Source organism: Trichomycterus rosablanca, chromosome 21, assembly GCF_030014385.1.
Source record: "Trichomycterus rosablanca isolate fTriRos1 chromosome 21, fTriRos1.hap1, whole genome shotgun sequence".
NCBI lineage: Eukaryota > Metazoa > Chordata > Actinopteri > Siluriformes > Trichomycteridae > Trichomycterus > Trichomycterus rosablanca.
This window is the reverse complement of record NC_086008.1, coordinates 9,432,501-9,453,630: the sequence shown is the minus strand read 5'-3', so window position 1 is coordinate 9,453,630 and position 21,130 is coordinate 9,432,501. Positions and strand designations below refer to the sequence as shown.

The 21,130-nt window shown below is 35.1% G+C and overlaps 4 protein-coding genes across 4 annotated transcripts in view; 3 read left to right on the top strand and 1 right to left on the bottom strand.

Annotated features, from left to right (window-relative positions):
* Positions 1-126: 126 nt before the first annotated feature.
* On the top strand, positions 127-6,909 carry LOC134335073 (solute carrier family 13 member 2-like). The gene is made up of 12 exons (XM_063017456.1): positions 127-228; positions 1,742-1,870; positions 1,944-2,080; positions 2,184-2,362; positions 3,273-3,489; positions 3,592-3,714; positions 4,030-4,239; positions 5,395-5,483; positions 5,794-5,912; positions 5,998-6,159; positions 6,265-6,402; positions 6,485-6,909. The coding sequence occupies exons 1-12, from the start codon at positions 127-129 to the stop codon at positions 6,620-6,622; spliced, it is 1,743 nt and encodes a 580-aa protein (XP_062873526.1). The 3' UTR covers positions 6,623-6,909.
* Positions 6,910-7,274: 365 nt separating this feature from the next.
* Positions 7,275-10,230, bottom strand: LOC134335074 (uncharacterized). Its single transcript, XM_063017458.1, has 5 exons — positions 10,064-10,230; positions 9,539-9,700; positions 8,960-9,161; positions 8,297-8,461; positions 7,275-7,499 (listed from the first exon to the last, which is right to left on the bottom strand). The coding sequence occupies exons 2-5, from the start codon at positions 9,671-9,673 to the stop codon at positions 7,342-7,344; spliced, it is 660 nt and encodes a 219-aa protein (XP_062873528.1). The 5' UTR covers positions 9,674-9,700; positions 10,064-10,230; the 3' UTR covers positions 7,275-7,341.
* A 2,138-nt stretch (positions 10,231-12,368) lies between these two features.
* Positions 12,369-18,825, top strand: LOC134335508 (N-acylethanolamine-hydrolyzing acid amidase-like). The gene is made up of 11 exons (XM_063018049.1): positions 12,369-12,561; positions 14,204-14,368; positions 14,700-14,823; positions 15,494-15,584; positions 15,655-15,731; positions 15,844-16,016; positions 16,194-16,256; positions 16,349-16,415; positions 16,775-16,803; positions 17,852-17,918; positions 18,519-18,825. The coding sequence occupies exons 1-11, from the start codon at positions 12,389-12,391 to the stop codon at positions 18,534-18,536; spliced, it is 1,047 nt and encodes a 348-aa protein (XP_062874119.1). The 5' UTR covers positions 12,369-12,388; the 3' UTR covers positions 18,537-18,825.
* Positions 18,826-20,959: 2,134 nt separating this feature from the next.
* Positions 20,960-21,130, top strand: part of ppef2a (protein phosphatase with EF-hand domain 2a) — an 11,193-nt gene continuing 11,022 nt past the window's right edge. The window contains exon 1 of the mRNA XM_063018311.1: positions 20,960-21,011. Within this exon, the coding sequence (XP_062874381.1) occupies positions 20,960-21,011 (52 nt within the window). The remainder of the gene's footprint in view (positions 21,012-21,130) is intronic.

The window sequence follows — 21,130 nt, the reverse complement described above, 5'->3', positions numbered from 1 at the left end:
TTAATTATCACTGCTTGTGTATGCCCATTTATCTTCTGTAATCGCTTATCCTTATTATGCCATCAAAGTTTTGTTTTGAGGTATAATTCTTCTCTTGCACCTGAGTTACATCTAAACGACTGGATTATGGCAAAGTGCATAAAATGGTTGTGGGATTACCGAAATTATGTGATTACCTTTCTGACACCTCTGCTGCTATTGCCTTTACCTGTAATTGTCAACACTTCGGTAAGAATGTGCATATGTGTTTGTGTATGACCAAATCAGCTAATAAGTGGTGTGTATATGTTTGTGATTTGTATATGTTTATGTTACTGCAGCTGACACACCTGATTTTAAAAAGAAATGCACTTTTTAAAAAAAAATCTGTTAATGGGTGCCTGTGTAGCCCCATGTACTACTTACCGTAATGCAGTAAATACTCCCAAATATAGTTCCCATATTAAAAAGTGTAGAAAATGAAACACAGTGATAAACATGCCTTTGTCCTAACTATTTTGCAGTGTGTTGCAAGCAGCAAATTCTAAATTTGTTTATATTTACAAATGACTATTACATTGGTCTTTGAAATCATTGGACTTCTTTGTACTAAGGTAAACCATAAGTGAGCTTTTTAAATTTTATTTACTCCACATTTCACTATTATAATTTAAACAAATACAAACCTGACAAATACAAATACTGACCAATCATATTTTCCCTCTAAATAGATGGGCTTGTTATTGGTAAATTTAGCTAATTTAATTTTGGCTGCTTCTGATGCTGTTGTGCAATGTGAAGGTTTATTTGGGAACAGCCTTTAGGCAGAATTACCAGCCATATTCCCTTATCAGCTAGTGCAGTTAGAGAGTTTAATATCGTCAGTGACCTGTTTAAGTGAGCCCTGACTTTTATGCTTGTACTTTGCTCTTGGTTAAACTCTGACACACTCTGTTGTACTGTATGTTATTATAATACAGTATTATCATAGAAGTGGGCCACAAAGCTTCAAAACAGGATCAAAATGTGCTAAACTGCATAGAGATTAATATTGTATGTTCCAGCCGCAACAAATACAGATGTCATTGGAAGCTGCATCAACACAAGAACTGCTTGATGTCCTCATTGATTGGGTTTCCATTAATGAGGAGTCACACATAAGCCTAAGATCACTGTGCACAATGCTATGCATATGTTGTAGTCAAGTCAAATTTAATCATATATCGTATTTTTACAGTAGACATTGTCTCAAAGCAACTTTACAGAATCCAGGACCAAAAACCACCCCCGCCCCAAATGCTAAGCAAGCCAAGGGCAAGAGTGGCCTTAAACCACAGGAAAGACACTTTGAGAGTAACCAAACATGTGGTTTAAAGCACACCAAAGGTATCTGGGATGAGAGTAATATGTTTTTTTTTTTATAAATTAGAAGATATCAAGAGAATGCTACCTGCTACTCCTTGGCAGCAGTTTGAACAAGAACCTTCCTGTTAAAGCACTGCAAACCTAGGTTTATAAAGAAACAGTTGGAAGAACAGGAATGGCCTTCACAAAGCCCTAAAATAAGCCCAATCCAACACATTTAGGATCAATTAAAATGATGTGGACCGTATTTGCAAATCCCAAACCTCAGTGTTGCCCCCTAAATCTCTTCCTGAAAGAGTAGAGGATGTTACAGCACATGTGGTGTATTATAACTTTGCAGAGACTGAGCCATGCTATTGTGTTAGGGTGTGTATATAAATGTTTGCTTGTATTGCAGGAGGCAAAATGTGGCTATGTGCTCATTCTGATGGCTCTGTACTGGTGTACAGAATGCATCCCTTTGGCAGTGACAGCACTTCTTCCTGTTATCTTTTTCCCAATGATGGGCATCATGAAAGCTGATCAGGTAAGTTTCCTTTACTTTGCCACTATGGCTGTGATACACATGAAACTTTAATCGAGTGTGTCTGAATCTACAGGTTTCTGTCCAGTACTTGAGTGATACAGCAATACTGGGTGTCGGCGGGCTAATGGTGGCCATAGCTGTAGAGTACTGGAAGCTACATGAACGTCTTGCCATAGGTGTGCTTCTGCTGGTGGGAATAAGGCCAGCATTGTAAGAGACTTTTCTGCATCTTCACCACTCTCTGATTTGGTAAATGGTTGCATTCTGATTATTTTTTTTCTCTAACTTCTCTGTTCTCTCTTCTTTTTTTAAGTTTGATGATGGGGTTCATGATCATCACAGGATTTCTCTCGATGTGGATTAGTAGCATGGCCTGCACAGCTATTGTTCTACCCATTGTCAGTGCCATACTAGAGCACATCAGAAAGACTGAGACTGAGGCTGAGGAGAAGGAGCTTAAACAAAGCAGAGCCAATGAGGCTTTCAACATCAGTCAGACCAAACATGACAACAGGAACATACGTATGTAGATACAGGAATTAAATGTTTAATGATGTCCTTTAGGTTGTTGTGGTGAACTGTCAGATCACCACAAACAAATACTCAGGTTAAAAAAATGTAGGAATCTTTTTTAAGAAGGGGTCTACCAATTCAATTAGTACACCTTTCACTTTGTTTAAATGATGTGGTTCTTTTGTATAAGCTAAACATGTGCTCACATGCAAACACACCAAGACTAAACAACCATTACTTCTGTGGCAGCACTGTAACCAAGAAAAATATTAACTTTATTATCCTACCTGCTTTTAATCAGTCCCGTACTTCATGGCATCAGTGTTTTTAATATGTTATGTCTTACCTGTCATTCCGCTGTGTAACTAATAAAGCTCCCAGGCTGGAATGGTATGTTCAATTATACATTAGCAACCGCTTTTATTCAAAGCGACTTACAGTACTGTTACAGTGTATTGTTTAAGCAGTTGAGGGTTAAGAGCCTTGCTCAAGGGCCCAACAGTTTGCAACCTTGCAGTGGTGGGGCTTGAACCAGCAAACTTTTGATTACTAGTCCCGTCACTTAACCTCTAGGCTACAACTGTCCACTTAAGTCTTGTAATCTTAAACTTAAACGTGGAACTGATTCATTCATTAACATAACATTATAATTGGTTTACATATAAATAATCCTGTAATTTGCTTCTATTTAGTCTATTATTATTAGGAGTCAAGTCATAGTTAAGGCCAAAATAAGTATAATCACAAATTAAAAATAGGTGAAAATGTGAAAATGTATGCACAACATGTTGATACAAAATTTGCTACAAAGTTTGATTAAGAATAAAAACACTGCTTGACACATTTTGCTGTTAATATTTCCAGTTCTTGTATAATTAATGCAACAAAGGACCTGGTAACCAGCAGCAGATTCTTTTGCTTGCAGAAAAGGATGTGAGTCCAGAGGAAGATTTAAGAATTGAGCAGAGGAGGGTAGAGATGGAGCAGAAGTACCTGAATATTACCAAAGGAATGAGCCTGAGTGTATGTTATGCTGCCAGCATAGGAGGCACAGCCACCCTTACTGGCTCCTTCCCCAACCTCATCCTCAAAGGCCAGATTGACAGGTATTAATAATAGTAATTCTAATTATGATATTCTAATATAATTTGCTAGTATATTTTGCTAGAAAACATTTTCTGTCATACCTTATGTGAATTTGAATGCAGGTTATTTCCAGAGAATGATGACGTGATCAACTTTGCCACTTGGTTTGGTTTCTCCTTCCCTAACATGTTGCTGATGCTGACTGTCTCCTGGCTATATCTTCAGTTTATGTACTTTGGGTTAAAGTAGGTCAATGCAACAACACCAGCAACAATAGTAATAAAATTAATAATACAAACCTTTTGTAAATTGCCATAAAAACGCAAATCTGTGATTTGTTAATTCTCTTGCACCTTAATTAACTGACGGTAAAACAAAGTGCTGGCCGTCCTCTTCCTCTTTTACTTTCAGTTCCAAGCAAAACAGAGCTTCAGTTTGTTATCTAGACTTTGAGTGAGATGCTAGGTTTGATTTGGTCAAGAATCCATTTGTTTGTTTCTTTGCCATCCAATGCATTTGGAGAGTCTTCTTTAATACATATATTTTACTTTATTTAATAGTGTAAAAGAATCATTTGGCTGTGGAATGACCAGAAGCATTGAACGACAGGTGCATGAGAGCATCAAATTAAAATACAGGAAGCTTGGGAGCATGAGTTTTGCAGAGTGCTGTGTGCTTGTGCTGTTTATTCTCCTTGTGCTGCTCTGGTTTACACGGGAGCCTGGTTTTATGCCGGGCTGGGCATCAGTACTCTTCAACCAGGAAGGAAAGTAAGTAACCTTCTAATATGATGTTAGCATATAGAAGAGACCATTTGTCTCTCTGGACACTGTCATTTTGCTTTACTCTATCAATAAAACACCCCCCACTGATTTTGCACTAACCTGACAATGGTATGATAGTGTGGGTTATACTAGTATCGGGTTGAGCAGTGTCTTAAAAACATTAATGCTCAGAAAAGAATAGAGCTCCAAGCGAAAAATAATAATAACAGCAATAGAATTATGTAATCAAAGACTAACCTCTTAATTAATGTTGAAAAAAGTAAAACAAAAAGTACATGTTTAGTGCTGAGAATGATCCATCAAGATGTCCAAATAACATCTGAACAAGCTGTAAGTTGTTCCACAAGAAGCCCTTACCAATAATGAATGGGGATAGAGAGAGTAACAAAATGTACAGATAATGTAAAACCTTATGGAATGTATAGCTCATAAAATGGCCTATGAATGCACAGACAATGCAAGTAAACCTAGTTTTTAGTGAGTGTATATATACAATTGTAAAAATATGTATATGTTGTATATTCTTGCAACATATACCTTAATGAATTTTATTTGAACATTATACATTTTTATAATGGCCTTGGGCTGTCTTTTTTTAAACTTTATGGGGTTTTCAGTAATAATAAACTATACATTTTCTTTTATGAACTCTTATGTAAATAAAACGACTAAAAACTGGCTATGTCCTTCAGGCAAAAAATGCACAAAAATAGGTGAGAAAGTGATGGGGTTAAAATTTACCAACATGGTCTGTAATACTTTTTGAAAGAAATGTGTTTGATTGAGACTTATGGCTTCATTTTGTTCAAAGTATTGTTTGCAGTCGGTATATGCTTTATTATCCTGTGATGTTAACTAACACAATGCCTAAACCCCGACCATAAGATTTACAAAACAAGAACTCTATAAAGTTTTAATAAGTAACTCATGTTCTGTGTGAAGTCACATTATTCTTTTAAAAGATACAATGCAGGCAGATATAAACTGTTCTGTAGTGACTTCTAAGTATTAGAAAACACTGTTCTATTGTCATTATTACAGCAGTTCAGTTGCACATATTACATATGCGTTTATAGCAACAGTTAATAACTTTTACATGTTAGGTGTAGATAGTGACAATTCCTTTGGTTTGTGTTTCAGGTTTGTGACAGATGGAACAGTTTCTCTTTTTATTGGTCTGTTATTTTTCATCATTCCTTCCAAAGTTCCAAGATTGTCATGTCATACTGGTTCCTTTAATATAAATGGTATGTTTTTTCTGACTTTTTTTTAATAATATGCAGCATTATATATATCAATACATAAATAAATAGGGCGGCACGGTGGCTCAGTGGGTAGCACTGTCACCTGCGTGGGTATTCTCTGGGAGCTCCGGTTTCCTCCCACAGTCCAAAGACATGCAAGTGAGGTGAATTGGAGATACAAAATTGTCCATGACTGTTAAAATCCCACACATATCTACCTTATGTTACAGATGTCGTAATTTTGTAGCAATTATATAAATATACATTTTCGCCTGTTTTGTTTATTTTTTATTAGGCAGCAATGAGGTGAAGGCCCCACCAACCCTGTTGCATTGGAAAATGGTACAGAAAAAACTGCCATGGAATATTTTGTTACTGTTAGGAGGGGCTTTTTCACTCGCCAAAGGTTGTGAGGTATGCACACTGACCACCATCTTTATTTGTATAATATTTTTTGGGTTAATCACGTTTATTTCTGGATTTGGTTTATTTTGTCTAGGTATCCAAACTGTCTGTATGGCTTGGACAAAGTCTTGAGCCTCTGGGCAAAATCCCACCAGTTGCTCTTATTTTTGTGCTCTGTCTAGTGGTGACCATGCTTACTGAGATCTGCAACAATGTAGCAGTCAGCACCATTATACTGCCTATTTTGGCCTCCATGGTAAGTTTACACACACACACATCATGGGAGAACATCTTATTTGGCATTTATGTATATTTTGTATATGTGTGTGCTTTCATGTCTTCTGCCCTGTTGCATTACCAGGCTAAGGGCCTTTCTATAAACCCACTGTACATCATGCTGCCCCCTACAATTGGTTCCTCATTTGCCTTCATGCTCCCTGTTGCCACACCACCTAACGCACTCACGTTCGCCTATGCCAAACTTAACATAATGGACATGGTAAGGCCTCTCTTGTTTACAGTGTATTTTTTATTATTTCAGATTTTTCTTGTCACATTTTATAACTATTGCACAATTGCAGGTAAAGCCTGGAATTGTACTGAACCTGCTCGGTACTGTCTGCATTAACTTTGCTGTCCTGACTTGGGGTACTGCAATCTTCAAGTTAAACGAGTTTCCTGCATGGGCCAACATTACTACCTCTCAGAGCCACAAGTGAACATTTCTTCCTGCTCGTACCAGCTTCTCTGTAAGGACTCCCCAAAGAACTAAAGCTCAATACCACTGAGCAAAGTTTGGACATTAACTGGAAATGGATTTGAAAGGTAGAGAGTGAACAAACATTTTTACAAACTGCACCTTGCCTTGGAGCTAAATGATTTGCATTTATTAAATCAACCTTAGTAGATACATGAGGCTGTGATTTACTAATATTCCAGCTGAAGAAAACAAGTTAGTTTATTCAAGTACATAAATAATACATATTTTTGCACTTCAAAACATAATAAAAAGCTTTGTATACTATCTTCCCCTTTTTGAATGACTTTTTTTTCAAGGCATTTTCAATGTCTTTAGATACCGTACATATAATTTTATGATGATTTGTAACTTGCACCTTTAGGAATATTAAGCAAATCTTGACTCTTGATACTGGCATACAAATATTCACTCATTTTACATACCGTAAATTGAATATTATCCAAACAAAAATACAGTTTGCACGTTCATAAAGCTAAAGTGTTTAAAAGTCTCGATATATATTTGTTTATAATTCATTTTACTGATAGGTAAAGGTACTGTAAAAAAAACATTCAGGTGATCAAAGACATGATTGATAATCCTATATGGCCAAATGTAGTAAAAGCAATAAATTACGATCTCTGATGATTTTTTTTATTCTGTTAGTTGCAGAATATAATAGCTGTAGTTTAATCTCGCTCATTTAGTGATGATAGCAACTGCCTTTTTAAACCAGGCATTGTTGGTAAGTTGTGAGAGCATAAAGCGAGCCACGTCTCCTCTTGGTATGGTCTGTCCTATAGGATAGCCTTTATTATCAGGAACAAAGTAACCTTCATGAGTCAAGAACTCCTTCTCTGTAAAGAAGAAAAATAAGGAAAAAAATATTTACATATGATGATACTAGTGTGTCTGTGAAGGTGACATTGGTCAAAAGGAAGCAGTACTGGGAAAAACTGACAATGTCACTGGCTAAGAAACAAGCTTAAATCATCACCCCTCCACAACCTGTCTGTGCTGACACACTGTTCAGTTTTTACCAAACATCTCCAGTCCAAAGAATACTGATTCAAAACGTTTGTGGTTTGCAAAAAAAAAATTTTTCAAGAAAATTGACTTTTTTTTCTAGCCACCCTTCTATGAATACTTGTTCAGTGTTTTTTTTTTATTGTGCTGCCATGAACTCAAACATTTAATGTGCTTACAGAGGCATGTGGCCACTTACATAGGCTTTTTACACGCTTTTTAAGTTTTGGGTTACTTTTGTGAAAAAAACACTGCATATCACATGAGGTTGATTGGTTATATGTAAAAATCGAAGTGAATACATAGTTGTAATTTAGGCCCTGATTTAAAAGCAACCACACTATGTAAAAATGTGTTTCTGATTAGCCAGGCTGTTTAATATTTGTTTAGCCACTACACGTTGTTTTTTTTGTTTTTTTAATTGACCATCTCAATGCAGCTACATTTATAGATTGCATTCATGTGGAACATGCATTTTAATCAGTTTTGCTGCTCTTAGATGATTGTGAACTTGGATTCCTTCTATGTGAAGTTGCCAACTTCCTGAAGCTAAAATAATGACTAAACAACTTAATATTAAAATAATACAAATATAATTAATGAACAGTTATCTATTATGCTATCAGACCTGTAGCTGGTTCATTCTTTAGACCAGGTGGCCTGACGACAGTCCAGTTGATGTCCTCGGTCTTCGCCAACTGCGCCTCCATCTCATGCATATCACTCAGAACAGTTTTGATCATCGGCAACAGCATGTAGCGGACAAAGAAGGAAGCATTGGTCGCTGAATTAGCTGTTAAAAAAGATTTCATTCATTAATTTGTTTATTTAATCCATCAAAATTATGTCTGTATATACATAATAGAAATAGGAACATTCCTCTAATCCTATAATAATATATAAACACCTGAACTCATTAAGGTTTGTCAACATATTTTAGGCTATATATGTACCTGTATAGAATAAATGAGTGGACTTCATTATCTGACTCTATTTTTATTCATTTAATAGTACCCAAACCAGTCAAAATTCCAGAGAACAAAGCTACCTGACATAAAACAGCAGATCCATTTTGACTATGTCTAAAACCGCTTAACTGCTAATACACTAAACTGAGGTTATTATGGACAAAAAAACATGGAATTATTATTATTATTAGCCATTTATATTTAAAAGGACAATGGTAAAATATACAATCATAGCGAATTTAAGTAGACATAGCAGACAGGTTAACTAACTCTATATGGTCTAAGATGTGATCAAAATCTTAGCTTAAAGCTTCAAAACTTACTGTCAGTGTACCATGATGTCATGGTAATGAGTCGATTCACTTTGACCTCTCGCATAGCATTAACTGTTGCAGTCATGGATTGAGTATAACCAGTGACTCCTTGTAAAGGTGATGGTGGAAACCCAAGACATGACATCACAGCATCCTGGCCTGTAAAGTGTGGTTTTAGGCTGTCCTCTGAGAAAATGTTGCCCTCCACCACCTATTGTAAATAAAAATGTGTTTAGATGGCTTGGTCGTTTTATGGTTGTTTTTGTTGGATAAAATAATATGAACAGTCATATGATAAGTCATTCAATCATTTACCTAAACCTGTGTAAGTTTATCAATTATAAACTAGTCACAAGACACACTGAACAGGTGCACCAGCATTGTTTGAAGTAAATAATGCATGTGGCATGTCAATCTTCAGGTGAATTAAGATTTTTAGGGGTCTGCTACCAACAATACTGAATAATTGATGAACTGACTGATTTAGAAAATGTGATTGATTGGCTTGTATATCATATAACTGTTTAGCCTGGCTGAACAGCCTAGCCTCTGGTTAATTAAAGCCTTCTTTATAGTATCCAAACGTACCTTAAGGTTCTCATGGTCGATTGTCATTTTTCCAGGATTCCTCACAATAGCTGTGACAACATGTCCCTGCTGCAAAGCTTGGCTTACCACCTGCTGCCCAGTTTGCCCTGTTGCACCAAGCACTGTAATTTTCATCTTTAGGTGAGCTGCACTGCTTCAGTTCTGTTCATCAAACAAATAAGAATAATAACTTATCTCCAATTAACTTCTGCTGTTGTACTTAAATGAATTGTTTTAATAGCAGTGATTCTGATATTAACAGAAGACTTTGTTTAAAAAGCTTAGTTGTTTAGTGAGCTAGCAAACACCCAAAATATAAAATAAAAATAAGAGGCCAAAAAAATATTATTCATATTTTTGTAGACGGCCTTAAAAGTATTTATAAAAATAATATACACACATATTCACATTCGCGCGCACACACACACACACACACACATATATATATATATAATACAGCTGTAGCACCTTATATCCTTAATTTACACGTAAGCGTCACCAGGAAAGAAAAACAAACATATTTACCTTCATATAAAAAACAGAAAGTGTCCGTTAGTGTTTGGATGAAAATGAAATCCTTTTGCTTAAGTTAAAATGTTAATTTTTCCACGTAACTAAAGCAAACGTCTAACAACTGAATATATTTCTGCAGCCCAAAAGCTTTCAATCACTTTTACTTTTAAAACTACTGCGCGAGGTCACGTCCAAAGTGCGCACGCGCAGTTTAACCCACTTCAGAAAAGCGTTCTTTCAGTACATGTACACAACGCATATATCGTAAAAAATCAATATATATTATTTAAGGTAAGGTAGCACAAGGTAATACATTTATTCTTCAAATATATTGCGTTTAATACACAAAAAAACCCGAGTTATTTTTGGTGCCGCCCACTTACATAACTTTTCTGCATTACTAAGTCTAGTCACTAGATGACACTATTTCCAAGTAAACGTTTTTTTTTTGTACTATTAGTCATCGTTTCTTTATTGCAGCCTAGTTCAACAGTTTAGAGGGGAAAACATCAGTACATTTGACCTTTAAACTAAATTCTTGATTTAACATAGAATGTTTACAACATGAAAATCAAAATTTTAACCTCATCTCAATAATGAAAAAGACAAAGTTTTAAGATGGCAAAATAAAACGCTTCCAGACTGCAATTCCAGTCCTCAAAATGTAATAGGAAATGGCACCTAGGAAGAACTAAGGCAAGGCAATATTCGAAGATAATAATTCTTAGATGTGTCAGCTTGTATACTGGCCAGAAAGTGAAACCGTAACCCCATTTGATAGCAATGAATGGATTTCACTAAATCTCAGAACTAGAAGCATTCTACAGTAAAGGGTGTGCTAAGAAAAAAAAAGCTGTGATCTTCCAAATGAGTTACTGAATAGGCCTACTAACTTTAGTAAGCCATCTGATCTTGTTTAATCATTTAAAGGTTTGAATATATTAAAATGTAACATACACTGACATGCATTCATGTGATTCATGTTTACTAACCACTTCATCATGGTCAGGCTCATGGTGGGCACAGGGCATAAACACACTGGACAGAATCGATGTCCATAGGGGTCATTTATTAAAGACTTCTGCATGTTTTTGGGAGGTTGTGACCCTCTAAAGTAAGTAAAATAAACAAAGAAATGAACAATGTGGGCTATTACATGAGTTTATAAATTTAATTTTAACATGGAATTTTAATTTAAATGTTTTCCTCTGTCACTATATCTTGTTTTAATCACATTTGTTTTACAAAAAATATTTCATGTTGGCTAATCCACTGTATGTACAAATTTACTACTGCTATTGTTGAGCTATTAAACCAGACACATAAAACATACACACTTTTATATTGTAATAGTAATATTGTATATTTTAATATAACATACACTGACATACATTCATGTGATTCATGTTTACTAATCACTTCATCATGGTCAGGCTTATGGTGGGCACAGAGCATAAACGCACTCTGGACAGAATTAATGTTCTTTGCAGGGTGACGCACAATAACTCACCCACACATAGGGGTAATTTATTAAAGCTTTCTCTTTAATTTCAACATTGAATTTTAATTTAAATGTTATTTTTTGGTTAAAATATCATGTTTTAATCACATTTGTTTTACAAAAAATGTTTCATGTAGGCTAATCCACTGTATGTACAAATGGTCTACTGCTATTGTTGAGTCATTAAGCCAGACACAATGAATATACACACTTTTATATAGTAATTGTAATATTGTATTTTGTAATATAACATAAACTGACATGAAATACTTTGTGATGTTTACTAACCACTTCATTATGTTCAGGCACATTAACTCACCCACACATAGGGGTCATTTATTAAAGCCTTCTGCATGGTTTTGGGCAGTTGGGACCCTCTGAAAGAAGTCAAGTTAAAAGAAGAAATAAACAATGTAGGCGATTACATAAATTTTATGTATTTCTTTTCAACACTGAATCTTAATTTAAACTTTTTTCCTGTTAATCATGTTTTAATCACATTTGTTTTACAGAAAAAAGTATTTCATGTCATCCACTCTCTCTGTATGTAAAAAGTTTCTACTGGTATTACTGGGCTATTAAACCAGATGCAATAAATATACACACTTCTGTATCCTCTTCACAGTTCAGTGATCTGTGTATGGTATTATGAAAATCTCCTCCCTGTTGGTGAGTTTGGAGAAGTGTATTGGCTGGTTTCACATGTCACACTAGGAAGTTGTGCAGTGTAGAAATGAGTGTTGTTCGTGGTTTAAAATCAGTGGGCTTTAAAACCACTGCAGATCTAAACTTCACTGCACAACCTCATAGGTGTGAGAAGATCTTGGGTTTGAACGATGGAGTTTTGGGGGATTTGGTGTTTGCTACTTGGAGTGACAGTGTGCAGAGGGAATGTTACTCCTCCAGTGGTGAAGATCAATCTGGATGAAGCTGCTGAACAGAGGTGGAGTCCTCTAAAACAGCTGTTTGATAGGGATTTCTTACACAAAGCTGCAAACCAAGTAATCGAGTAAGTATCATCTGCTACTGTTTCTATTAACTTGTAGCAGGGATGATTCGTATTTTAAAACTACACATTATTTATTTATTAATTATTATTATAATTTTATAGAAACAAAATGCATAAAAGTGCAATATACTTACAATAAATTTCACATAATTCTTCAATATGCACTTTCAAAGCATTTAATTTTATCCTTTTGCATCTCCAAATTCAAAAACCTTCATTGTTTATTCATGATTTTTTCTGCTAAAGCCTCATCCTGTTAAGGGTTGCGACGGGACCAGAAAACAATGGACACAAGTCAGGACATGGCTGGATTACTGACCGGGCCAGTGGAGCCAGCGCCCAGGGGCCCTTGAGGTCAGGGGGCCCCGGGGGGGCCCTGGCCCAAAACATTTTGCGCTGCCTATCAACATTTATGATACAATATTTTTTTTTTTCCGAGGGCCCTCCATTTTAAGGATCCTCTGACTATTATGGACTTTGACCCCAGGGTCTCTTGGGGCCCCTAGCCATGCTTTTGGGGCCCCTAGCCATGCTTTTGGTGCCCCTAGCCATGCTTTTGGGGGCCCTAGCCATGCTTTTGGGCCCTAGCCATGCTTTTGGGCCCCTTATGAAAATGGATGAGGCGTTGTGGCACTGCTCTGACTTCGACTTCTGGCTATTAGGGGTCCTAGGAAAGAGGGGGGCATATTTTCCGAGGGCCCTGGTTATGAGAGCCTCTACCAGGGGGCCCTAGAGAAGAGCAGGGCATACCATTAGAGGGCCCTTGATCACGAGAGCCCCTGCTATGGGGCCCTTGACTTCCATAGAAGTCATTTACCATGGCTCCTTGACTTTCTAGGGACCTACAATTTGCCAGGCAAGCTACCATATTTCATAACAGACGTTTTGTTGCAAATATGCGATTCAGGCCCTTACTTAATGTTTCTGAATTTGTGTTGTTTCAAAATTATTATGTTCAATTTCTCTTAAGCGCAGAGACACAAATTAATTTAGCAATTTCAAGCAGTTTGAATGCATACACACACTTAACTGAGCTATTTGATGTTCTTTTCATGCCTGACAATATGTCCAACAGTGAGCTCACTTTAAAGGCTAACTCACTCGCTGCAGCATATCCTTCAGATCTGAACATGAGCCTGGCAGATGAATTGATACAATACAAATCATTCATAACAGAAAAAGAAAAATGTCCTAGTAAAATGCTCAAAACCATGATAAATGTTTTTAGACCGCATATGATTTATTATGTACACCTTTTAGCAATGGGTATGGCTAAAACCCCTGAATACGCAGAAGGGGTGTCCACATACTTTTACCTTTAGTGTACATGAGATGCCAGTTTTAATCTGATTTAAAGTGTATCTTAAATGTTTTATTTACAAATGTATCTTGTTGATGGTATTTATTCCCATTTCCCCGAATAATTGGTGCTTTACTCTATTTTTACTGTTAATTATTACAGGGATTTAGTGCTTAATATAATTAGCAGACTAAAGTACAAAAAATTTAAATAAAAGGGGTTACATTTGTATTAGCTGTTATGCTAAAATAACATTGTGAGTTTGTTTATCTATTTTTATGATATAACAAATGACATTTGCTGTTATTTTGCCTAATCCTTGCTACTTCATTTTTATTATAGCTCCACTATTCCAATGTGGGTTCACCAGGCTATCAGACCTTTGGTAAGAGCTCTGGAAAAGTATGTCCCACAACCCTACGCTGCTGAGATCAGAGGCATGGCATCACTCTATGGCTCTGACATCTCTGACGTTGTCTTGCTTAACTTCGCTTATGAAGTTTCTGCGTATGTATGGTTTATGTGTAAAGTATCTGTGATTGCACATTCACATTTAGCTTCAGCCCTCTTGTGTACTATGTTTATTGTACTCAGTTCTAGTGTATGCACAGTTGTGTGACGATAAATGGATTTTAGTATCAAATGCTCATAAAACTAATCATTTCACTATTTATCCTCATAATAAAGTCATACTAATAAACACACTATTTTACAAACTACTCTAGTAACTTTACTAAAACAGGTCACATTTGCAACACAGAACAATATTATTATACTATTTGTTTATGGTGCTACACCAGTGTGTTTTTGGTTTGAATTTCTGTCTTTTGTGTAACAGGTTTTGTTGCAGCATTGTGGCTCAGGACTCTACGGGAAAAATTTACCATGGCCGAAACCTAGACTACCCCCATGATGTGCTCAAAAACCTTACCATTGATGTCATGTTCATCAAAAATGGAGAAGTAAGAAAGTACTTATCATTATACTTTCAGTTCTACTTAAATATTACCTAAAACATACACAAGGGACAATAATACCAGTGCAGTCTTGGAACATGAATAATTTTTGCAACTGTTTTTTTTTTGTGACTATAAAATTGAAACACATACATGCACTACAAAGTGCATGGAACAGTGGTCTTTACCTAAGTTTAGAAAGAAAGCCCAATCTGTGACCTTATGAGGAAAACACATTTAATTAGTTACTCTAGCCCTCTACAACTGGGATCCAGGGTTCGAATCCCCAGCAGTGCTATTGGCAGGTCAGGTGTATACATACAGACATTATTGACTACATCTGAGGGGGACCCCGTGATGGATTGGCATCCTGTCTGGCATGTGTTACTGCATTGTGCCCAGTGATTCCAAGGAAAGCAGACCCATCGTGACCCAGACCCAGATAAAGCAGTGGTAAAACATAAAAATGAATAAATGAATGCAACAGTTACTCTGTCCACAGTCAAGCAGGCTTTAAATCACTAGTGGTTAGAAGGCTGTACCTGAAGAGAGAAGCATCTGTTCCAAGAAAATCCAAGTCTTTATTTTATATCTCATCTACAGGACCACTGACCACTGAGCCGAAAAATTAATCTTATTCTGAAATACAACTAAAAAAATACTGTGTCTATTCTAGGTGGCTTACAGGGGAACGTCTTTTGCTGGTTATGTTGGATTGTGGACTGGCCAAAGTGCAAAGAAATTTACTGTGTCTGGGGACCAACGAGGTATGCGCAAGTCATTTCATTGACAGTCATTTATATTAATTCACCTGATCACTGGATTTTGTCCTTCCAGATAAGGGTCACTGGTGGGAAAATATCATTTCAGCCGTTTTTTTAAAGAGTTCCCCTGTAAGCTGGCTAGTGAGAGAGGTAAAAAAAATCCTTACAAATATAGCTGCCAATACTAATAATGAAATTAGGAAGTATTAATATAGTACTTCATTACTGAGCATCAGTAAGAATATTTTGTGTGCCTGTGGAGACTCTTGAGCAAGCCACAGACTTCCAGGATGCAGTGGTGAGGCTTTCTACAATACCCATTATCACTGATGTGTACTATATTGTGGGAGGTGTTCATCCAAGAGAGGGTGTGGTCATCACCAGGGACAGGATTGGTTCTGCCGATATTTGGCCACTGGATCCTCAATATGGAGAGTAAGCACAAGCTAATCTTAATTTCTTTGATCATATACAATATTAAATATATTGTAGTTATACACTTTTATGGTGTTCTTTTTGTGTTATTTATAGGGTTTCATTAGTGCCTAGTTAGTTGCTAGGCCTGTGTTGACATAAACTTCTTATTTACATACATTAAATATTTTTATGTAGCTGGTACAGGGTTGAGACCAATTATGACCACTGGCTACCCACACCCAAAAAAGACAAAAAAAGGTGGGTGATTCGGTTGCTTTATGTTAATTCTATTAGTAATATTTATAGGATTTATTTTACTATTGTATCTTTCTGTGTATGTCTGATTTCAGAGAAGTGGCTATGAAAGCAATGAATGCTACAGGTCAAAATAATATCAACACACATTCTCTTTATAAGGTAAAACACTTCCTGAATCTAAACTTCATTTTTATTTCTATTCTTGATGAATACTCTTTGTTACACTTTATATGATTCTCCCTGCAAGCAAAATAGATATTTTTTAATTTTACACCCAAATAGTTCTTGCTAAAATACTTGTTTTGTTGGCTGTTTGTTTTCTTGTGCCTTCAAAGTGTCATAATACTTTTATGTATTCTTTGCGTTTTTACCATTACTTTTGGAGTTGTCTTATATTACTTTTGAGAGCACAGATTACATTTCTAGGTAGAAGCTCTGAGTGATTGCTATATTGTCTATTATTAGACCAGTGAAGATTGATTGTTTAATGTGCACTACTCTCTGATCTTTTTTTATAGGTTTTATCAGTGTATCCAGTGTGCAACAGGTCCGTGTGTGATTTATACTCTGTGAATAGTGATCATGTGATAGGTTTTGTACCCAACATTTTTATTAAGTAGGAGTATTTTGGCATTTACCCTGTGATTCATCATCGAAACCATGTCTTTACATAAACCACATTTACCCCACTTCTGTCTATTACGTTAACTTCTTATTGCAGAAATGAGGAACATACGTCTGCTCTAATCACTGTTGCTTGTTTTGATAACTTCTACCACATTCTACTTTTGTATGCTGCATGTATACAACCAAATCTCATAATGAAACATTAGCAAGAGCTAGGCATAGATACTGAATATGGTTGAATCTCTGCATGGTACCAAGAGATTCAAGCATGCACCCACTGGTGGACCAATTCATTATAGTAATAGTAATATAGAATAGAAATAGTACTCTTTCTAGTAATATAGAAATAGTGCAATTTATTTAAAATGTTTTTAAAATGTAGAATTTAGTGACTTTAATTGACTATAGTTACTGGTGTCATATAAGTAGGGCTAGCCTGACTTCATCTATTAACCAGTACATTGAAAAGTGGTCTGATGCCAATATTGTGGAATCATCAGGAAACATCATAAAATAGGTCTTACTTGGGTTTTAAAAGCTTCCATACAAAAAAGCCCATGCTAAAGTAACCTCAAATTTTTTGATTACAAATAAACAAAAGCGGAATCAGTTTACTTTATTAATTTTTAGTCTTGGTCTTGGTTGTTACAGTGTCTGTTAGGCTGCTTTTTTCCTGCTGCAGATTTTATTCTCATTAGATTTTCTGTGATATCGTTTTAAGACTGAATTCTGCTGCTATAAAATCATCAGCCTTCATAATTATAATTGGATACTTTTAGTTTCTTAAGTCTAGACCATTGTAACTATGCAGCCCTGTTGTGAAAGAAAAATCTGTACAAATAGATAGTTGTATATTTTGACAATATTATTACATTTGGCAATAAGTATTTGTTAGTCTTAATGTTTTTGGTGATTTTAGTGTCCTCAATTATAAAAACTTAACTAATTGTAATTCTATTCAATTCCAGCAATTCTGTCTACACAACAGTGATGAGTGCTGCGGCCCCAGATGAGTACAAAACAGTAGTCAGACAGGTAAGAGCATCTATCAGTGATGATCACTACACACTGCTATATACAACATTGGCGACATAATTTTAAAAGACTAAATAATAATTCAATTAAAGATCAAGTCAATAAATAACCAAGGAGTATTCAGACTTAAAATACATAACTATGAGTATAGCTGTAAGTAAATTTTTTGAATGAAATTTTTAATTCTGTACATTTTCTGTGTAATTGCACCAACTTTATTTTATGTGGAGTTAAGAGCTGTTGATTATTTCTTTTTGTAAATGGAAAAGAATCAATAGTTGATGCATCATTGTATTAACTATTGGTACAATACTATATGTGATATAAATGATATGTAGATATTTATTGTATTTTTTAATGGAGAAAATAAGTACAGACATTCGCTGTTGCAATGAATCAGCTGATCAGTATTATACATGATGATGCCCTAAAGAATGTCAATAAGTTCCCCTTGCGTTCTTATGACCTCCTCAGAGAGTCATATTTGGAGTAGCCAATGGAATTGTGTCTATATTTAAAAACGAACTTTGATCTATGCTAGTAGTTATTCATTTATTTGCTTGTGATTATTCACCATTTGACCGAGTTTTCTTTTTTTAGACATGCGATGTGTCCTAAAGGACAGAGGCTGATTCTTTCAACTGGACCCTTCACCTAGATTTGTTCCTAAATCTCATTGAACCATAGAATGTAGTATTTACTTTGATTAACTGTGCTTATTTTAATCAAAATTAGCTGTTTTATGTTAATACAGGTATGATATGCACATTTACAGAGGTCAATCCGATTATCTAGCACTGACTTTTAAACAGTAATTGTTATCAAATGCCTTTTTAAATTTGCTTTTAACTTTAATTATAATATGACCATATTATTGGATAACTATTAATACAAATGCCTATTGATGGTGCATGATATTTTAACATCTGCTTTTGTGTAAAATAATTAAATGTCTTTTTTAACAACTGGCATCACAATTAATTAATAAATGGATTATTCTCATCTATAGTGTCAATTTCAGCCTTGCATTATTTAAATGGTTAACACTTAGGCCATGTTAAAATTCTATATTTGTTATGCTATCGGTATACATTTCTAATTTCTAATGTAAAAATATATTAGGTTATATCTATTCATTGCTTTTAGGTAAGTGGACTGATTTATAATAATATATAGGCCTGTATACATGCATTCATGCAATATTCATTGACTCATTGCAAACTACTGTATATACAGCTTTTGGGTTTATAATTACAAACATTTTGGTTTCATATGAGTAATATAAAAATGGTCACAACTATTTAATTGCGAAGTGCAACAACTTCCATGTTGATGTAATATTCAATGTAATGATTTGCTGTTATTGAAGATAATCAAAACCTTCTGACACAATTTAGAAATTACAGTATTTAGCATGCAAATTCAGGTGATCTAAACAGCAAATTATAGATAGTTCATTCACTGATGCAGTAAGTCTGTAATAGTACCTGTGGCTGCCCTTTAACAAAATGCTTTTTCCTATATTAAGCTCAGTGTAGTCGCATCAAGCTATTATTCTAATCCTCTTGGGCTTGTTGTGTTAATTAAGCAGGCTGCTATGGCTGTGGGAGAAGCAAAAACCATGGTAGTATACTGAAGTTGTTTTTAGAATCACAGTATCTTTCAGTTAGTTTGTGCACATGGCCATGTACTATTCACATTAATTTGTCCATGGACTTGACTTATTTAAAGCACTGGGGTTTTTTTGGTTTGTTTTTGCTGCCTCAAAGATCAAGAAGGGATGATAGCAAAAGGTTTTCTGTAAGTAGTATGTTTAGGGAATAAATGCATATGTTTTGGGGGGAATGTTTGAATGAGAAGAGACATCCAACAGGTAATTTTTTTTAGATTAATTACTCACTATTGTTTGTTTCACAAAAGAATGTGTTCTGTTAAAAACACTGCTGAATGATTTAATAACCAGATGAACAATGTGAACTTTACTGAAAAATAAAAATGTTTTTTCATAATTTTAAAAAGCACTCATGATTTTGCATACTAAAATCTAAATTCAGATTTAACAATTTAACATAATCTGTGACACAGCCCATATAAACAGTTTATGTTAAAAAAAATAACAGCATTATAATAGTGTTTTGGTATTCCTCTAAAAAGTATGTATATGAAAGGTTAATAGAAGTGATTATGCATGTGTATCTACCAATATTATCATGCTTTTACATTTACAGACAATATACAACTAAGCAAATGATGAATGTTATTGTACTGCTGTAGTGACAGATCATGACAGACCAGTTAGATATAGTGTGAATGCCTGGCACCATCTGCCAGTAGGTCAGTGCAATTAAATGTACTACAACATTTTTATTTTATTATCAAAGTATAGTTACTGCTATAGAAACATTGATCTGCTATTAAACCTTGACTGTATTGTAAAAATACACAAGTCTTAAAGAGAAATCTGTTTTATTCACTACTGGTGTTTTAGAAGTGATATACATTTCTTTACAACTATGTAAGTTTACTTAATGTAAAATTTTTTAAGATTATTTTTTTGTGATCTGCCTTTATTAGGGTTTCTCACCACTAGCAAAATGGAGGTGCAGACTGATCATAACTCAGCCACATTAGCTTACACTCACATGTATTAGATTTAATATAAGTTAATATAAAATACTTGATATACAAACATATATAAATACATGATAATAATCTGCAGGTACTGATCATGAAACATTTGAATGCCTACATGACAGTTCAACAGTCATATTGTTGTATAACGTGTCTACAGCAGCTATGTGTTGACAGTGTTTTGCTGTAGGGAAGATTAAGGCCAACCAGGCAGATCAGGTCATTGACATACTAGGATTATTAAACTGTCACCTAGATCTTTACATCTTTACCTTTACAGCACCCAAGAGTATGATAATACTCTTGGGTGAGTACTTTTCACATTCAAAAAGTATTTGGTGTCAGTTTTGTTTTTGCTAGAGAGTCTGTAACGTTGACAGTTCATGTGTTTGATCATGTCAGAAGGGGTCATGGGTTGTGGAGTCACTAAAGGAAGTGAATTCCACAGAACATTTGACAAAGGTAAGTTAGTATGGACATGTCTCCACTTATCTTCACTTTTTTGTCTTTAAGCCATTTTACCACAAATTTAGAAGTATGCTTGGGGTCATTGTCTATTTGGAAGACCTTTTTGCACCCAA

What these genes read in the sequence shown, in the direction of transcription:
- LOC134335073 (XM_063017456.1), top strand. Translation starts at nt 127, where the DNA reads ATGGCAAAGTGCATAAAATGGTTGTGGGATTACCGAAATTATGTGATT. An exon ending in GCATCATGAAAGCTGATCAG is followed by an intron (nt 1,871 to 1,943) that starts GTAAGTTTCCTT and finishes CTGAATCTACAG; the next exon opens with GTTTCTGTCCAGTACTTGAG. An exon ending in CTCAAAGGCCAGATTGACAG is followed by an intron (nt 3,490 to 3,591) that starts GTATTAATAATA and finishes ATTTGAATGCAG; the next exon opens with GTTATTTCCAGAGAATGATG.
- LOC134335074 (XM_063017458.1), bottom strand. Translation starts at nt 9,673, where the DNA reads ATGAAAATTACAGTGCTTGGTGCAACAGGGCAAACTGGGCAGCAGGTG. An exon ending in TCGACCATGAGAACCTTAAG is followed by an intron (nt 9,162 to 9,538) that starts GTACGTTTGGAT and finishes TATTTACAATAG; the next exon opens with GTGGTGGAGGGCAACATTTT. An exon ending in GACATCATGGTACACTGACA is followed by an intron (nt 8,462 to 8,959) that starts GTAAGTTTTGAA and finishes CTTTTTTAACAG; the next exon opens with CTAATTCAGCGACCAATGCT.
- LOC134335508 (XM_063018049.1), top strand. Translation starts at nt 12,389, where the DNA reads ATGGAGTTTTGGGGGATTTGGTGTTTGCTACTTGGAGTGACAGTGTGC. An exon ending in TGTTCATCAAAAATGGAGAA is followed by an intron (nt 14,824 to 15,493) that starts GTAAGAAAGTAC and finishes TGTCTATTCTAG; the next exon opens with GTGGCTTACAGGGGAACGTC. An exon ending in CTGGATCCTCAATATGGAGA is followed by an intron (nt 16,017 to 16,193) that starts GTAAGCACAAGC and finishes ATTTTTATGTAG; the next exon opens with CTGGTACAGGGTTGAGACCA.